This window comes from Peromyscus eremicus, chromosome 5 (assembly GCF_949786415.1).
Source record: "Peromyscus eremicus chromosome 5, PerEre_H2_v1, whole genome shotgun sequence".
NCBI classification, from domain to species: domain Eukaryota; kingdom Metazoa; phylum Chordata; class Mammalia; order Rodentia; family Cricetidae; genus Peromyscus; species Peromyscus eremicus.
The window spans coordinates 70,640,034-70,644,927 of NC_081420.1; the positions used below are offsets into that span (position 1 = coordinate 70,640,034).

Genomic DNA, 4,894 nt, shown 5'->3' on the forward strand with positions numbered 1-4,894 from the left:
TTGCACCTCGCTCAGCCGCCAGAGCTGGGAACTGAGGACAGCGCCCCTGCGACTGTCCGTCCTGCGGGTCCCCTCCCAGCCCGCTCCCCGCGCTCTGATTGGCTGGCGCGCGGGGTCCCTGGCACGCGCCTGTGGATGTAGTTATAAGAATCCTCGCGTGCCGGCCCTCAGCTCCAAAAAGCGGGTCCCAGCCCTCCCCAGTGCAGCCCCAGCGCCAGCCAGAGCCAGCCGCAGCGCGCACTCCAGGGAGGCCCTAGGGCGGGGACCCGCGGCCGCCTCGCCTTCCCCAGCGCCAGCCCCACGAGGGAGGGGCTGCGGGACCTGCCCGAACTGCCACGGATCATTCACTAAGCGTCACCCCAAGCAGCGCAGCAGTCCCTCTGGGCCTCGGCGGCGGCCGTCATGGACGCCGTGCTGCTGGAGCACTTCCCCGGGGGCCTGGACACATTCCCGTCTGCTTACTTCGATGAGGAAGACTTCTTCACCGATCAGTCTTCTCGGGACCCTCTGGAGGATGGAGACGAGCTGCTGGGGGACGAGCAGGCGGAGGTGGAGTTTCTCAGCCATCAGCTGCACGAATACTGCTACCGCGACGGGGCGTGCCTGCTGCTGCAGTCCGCGCCCTCGGCCGCCCCGCACGCGCTCGCCTCGCAGCCTTTGGGGGACCCCAGCGAGCCCGAGGACAGTGGCGGCTACTGCTGCGAGGCAGGGGCGCCCCTAGGCGGCTTCCCTTACTCTCCCGGCTCGCCGCCCTCGTGCCTTGCCTACCCTTGCACCGCGGTGCTGTCCCCCGGGGCGCGGCTCCGTGGTCTGAACCGGGCGGCCGCAGCGGCAGCGGCAGCGGCACGGCGACGGCGACGCGTGCGCTCCGAGGCGGAGCTGCAGCAGCTGCGACAAGCGGCCAATGTGCGGGAGCGGCGCCGCATGCAGTCCATCAACGACGCCTTCGAGGGGCTGCGTTCGCACATCCCCACGCTGCCCTACGAAAAGCGCCTCTCCAAGGTAGATACGTTGCGCTTGGCCATCGGCTACATCAACTTCCTCAGCGAGCTGGTGCAGGCGGACCTGCCGCTGCGCGGTGGTGGCACAGGTGGCTGCGGGGGCCCAGGTGGCAGCCGGCACCTGGGCGGGGACAGCCCGGGTAACCAGGCCCAGAAAGTCATCATCTGCCATCGAGGCACCCGTAAGTGCGTCTGTGTCTTAGCACCCGCTGAGGGGGACAGGGACAGAGACAGGATGTTAGGAAGTCTGGCGCACGGGGCTGATTGATGAGGACGGACCATGGGTGGGCACTAGGAACCTTAAGGACAACCTTTCGGTTCTGTTTTCTGATGCTTGACCCAAACTTGGAGGACGAGCGTCCTCGCCAGACATGCACCTCCTTTGGTTCCAGGGAGAGGGCGCTGAGAGTTTGAGGGGTGGAGTAGAGAAGTGTCTCAGTTGCTTCAGAGGGGACCCTAAAGGACCATGGGTGACTTCTGGGAACGTAGTTGGGTGTTCACAATCTGTTTTCTCCTTTCTCCTTCCCAGGCTCCCCCTCCCCCAGTGACCCCGATTATGGCCTCCCTCCTCTTGCTGGGCACTCTCTCTCATGGACTGATGAAAAACAGCTCAAAGAACAAAATATTATCCGTACAGCTAAAGTGTGGACCCCAGAGGACCCCAGAAAACTCAACAGTAAATCTTTCGACAACATAGAGAACCAACCACCTTTTGAGTTTATGTCCTGAGAAGTCTCTGTGCACATCGTACGGTGTAAATACCTATAATGTAAATGTAATTTAAAGATCGCATTTTTCTAATGGCAATCAACTGTTTGTTATTTATCTATTTATTATTCTGTTGAGTTAATGAAATAGATTGTCTCTTTTTAAAGATATAATTTATATAATTTATCATAATATTCTATAATATGCAACAGAGGATGATTTTCCCCGGCACCTTTGGCCGAACTCTGAGTTGTTGGAAGAACTCTGGCCAGAAGTTTTCACGCTTATTTAATACCAGATTCGGTTTATTTCTGAGCGTTGTTAATAAATGCTATTCGCTGGTGTTTCTATAAAGCTATTTGTTTGTAGATCATAGGAGTAACTGCATTCAAAAGAATTGACTTCCTTAAAAGTGACCGAAACAGAGGCTCAAATCCGAACGTCTAGGAGTAAACTACATTTCGTTTAGATTTGGTCTGAAGGGGAGTGGGCGTAGATGGGAGAATAAATCCCAGATCTCTGACAGCCACCCATCTGTCATGCTGGCTCTCAATAGTACAGCTTGCCTCTGTCTGTACCCTGACTACCGAACACCTCACGGGACAGCTAGGTCATGGGTAGTTTATTATTCCCACTTTCTAGAGTGGGAAAGCTGAGGTTTGGGGACAATGTTTGGCATGCCCAAGTGACTGCCACGGTGCCTAATCAGAGAGGCCAGGCAGGGCAGAGGGCTTTTCTGCTTGCACTGCTCTAGAGCTGGGCCCTGAAGCCCCCTTTCCTCCCTTACGCATCAGGTTCCTGAAATTCAGACTCTCCCCTGAAAGGAACCGGCGTAGTTGACCTTGTTGAAGTCAGGGGACCCCTCACAACTTTCAGGGGCTTGGGGCAAGGCCGAGAGGAACGCTCCACCCCACCCCCACCCCCACCCGGCCACCTCTACACTTGGGTTATTTTTAAAACAGTTCTTAGTCCTCCTCTGCCCACAACAGGAGGAAGGCCAGTTTGAGGCAGAGGTAACGGGGTCGCCCTCTAGCGAACCGAAAGAGAAGCGATGGAGAAATCTGGACCCTCAGCCAGAAAGCCGAAGAAGCCTGGGCTGGACTTGTCTCCCCCCTGGCCACTGCGGGCTTTGCCCCCCCCCTTCGCCCCGCCCCCCCCTCCCCCCCCCCCCCGGCCAGTGCTGTCTGGGCTCTTGGTGGCTAGTGGAGAGGTCGGCGCGTGGGGGCAGGGCAGGAGACGCTCGCTTTGGCATGGAACCTTGGACTCTGGAGCCACCGCAGGCCGGGTCAAGGTGAGCTGCTTCTCAGAGCAGCGCAAACCTGGGGAGTCAAAGTGCGACCGCGCTGTCTTCCTGTTGCCCTCGCCCCCCCCCTTCCCCCCAACCACCGCGTGCGCGCGCGCCTGGCCGGAGGACCGCGTACAGACAGCATGCTAATCGCTTTAACCTAGTTTCAGACCCACCGAGGGGTTCCCCCGCGCGCGCCGCGGGTGCCATGGACTTCATCCAAGAGTAATTAAAGCGAGGCTACGAGCTGGACCGACCCTGCAGAGCAGCCTGGCCAGACACGCTAAGATTCTGGGTCGCGACGCTCCCCAGCAGGCCTTGAGCCATGAACCCCCTCACCTCCTCCAGCCTTCTCCTCTTCTCCCACCTCCTCTTTCCCTAAAAGCTGGTTTTACTCTGGAGATGTTTGAGAAGGAGAAAAAAATAATAATTTGATTTTTGCCTTGTATTACGGCCTCATTAAACACGAAAGTTGCTTTTGTACAAATGCTCCCATCAGGCATGTAATCTCATTACACTCATTAGAAAGTCAAATGTTAGACTTCAACTTCCTTATAAGTTATGAAAGTGTATCTTTTTTTTTCTCCTTCTGTGTAGACCTGCCTTTCGATTGGATGGGGCAGTGTAGCACTTCACAGTTCAAACACTACAATCATTGTGGTGTGGCACCTTTTATTTTGAATGCCAATTTTTTTTTTTTTTTTTGTGATTCAATGCATCAACACATCCTTTAGTGCTGTGCAGATGAAGCGGAAGAGCCCAGCTAAGCGTGCAAAGCACCAAGGTCTCTATCTTGTCACTCTTGTGCCCTGACTTGGCAAGTCCCTTTAAGCACAATCTTCAAAGAGACTGACAGTTTCTCTTTATTTACTCATAATCTATTCATTCCAGTGTAGCAATTCTTTTTCTTAAAATATACAGCAGTAAAAGCAGAACAAACGTATCATTTCAGAGCCTCCTTTGGCATCAGTGAGGCCTGAGCTGTGCTGGGCGCAGGGGAGCCAGGCTGGAGAGTCTCTGGCCTGAGCCATCTCTGGCTCATAAATACAGCCTGGCACTGGGAAGACCATGTGGGGGACAACTTGAGTGATGGGCATTCAGAAGTCCTAAGTCAATGCTCCCCCATCCCCACCACACTCCAAATTAGAAAACAAAATTGCTTATGAAAATAATGGAGGTAGCCAGATTGCTGGGTGGCTATGGAGAGGCTTTGCCAGGCCTTGCTTTTCTGACCCATCAGCCCTTGCGCTGAACCCTGGCCTGCCACCACTAAGGGAAAGACTTTAAATTTCACCCTGGTGGCCCTCACCATTTAGCATAATAAAGAAGCTGTGAACCCAGCCAGGGGTGTATTTTATGATCTTTACTGCAGAGCTATCGAAATCATTGCTCAGTGGTCCAGATTCCACTGCTGGCCACAGGGGTGGGGTGGGGGGGAGCTGCAAAAGATGTAACACTTTGTTGAAAGTGGGGTGTGCTGTGGCATGCATGCCCTTCTCTCCTCAACTCCATACCCTCTCCTGCCAAAACCGCCTCAACTCCAGTCTACGTTGCTTTCTCCTTTCCAGATTACCAAACCGATCTGGGTTCCAGTTTGAACATCAAGGACAATATTTAGTAAAAGCTCCTTTCCCCCATCCCTCTCATTCCCTTACACTTCAGGTGGGCAAGCCATCAGGGGTTTCTTGTCATGATGTTAAGAGAGAGATGCCACCCCACTTCCAAGAAAAAGGTGGCTTCCTGTTGCCAGAGCCTGGAAAGCACAGGCACCATGCCCTTTCTTTTCATTCTCTTGGTGAACTTCCAGTTTTGAGATGAACTTGGGGTGGGGGTGGGGGACTCTTGAAGCGGGGAAGGCCTAGAGAAGTCCAAAGAGGACAGGGGAGCCACTTCTGCAAAC

At 54.8% G+C, this 4,894-nt stretch overlaps 1 protein-coding gene across 1 annotated transcript; it reads left to right on the forward strand.

The window, feature by feature from the left end:
- The first annotated feature begins 402 nt into the window (after window positions 1-402).
- On the forward strand, window positions 403-1,746 carry Ptf1a (pancreas associated transcription factor 1a). Its single transcript, XM_059263662.1, has 2 exons — window positions 403-1,183; window positions 1,531-1,746. Exons 1-2 carry the CDS (start codon window positions 403-405, stop codon window positions 1,728-1,730), a joined length of 981 nt encoding a protein of 326 aa, XP_059119645.1. The 3' UTR covers window positions 1,731-1,746.
- The last annotated feature ends 3,148 nt before the right edge of the window (window positions 1,747-4,894 follow it).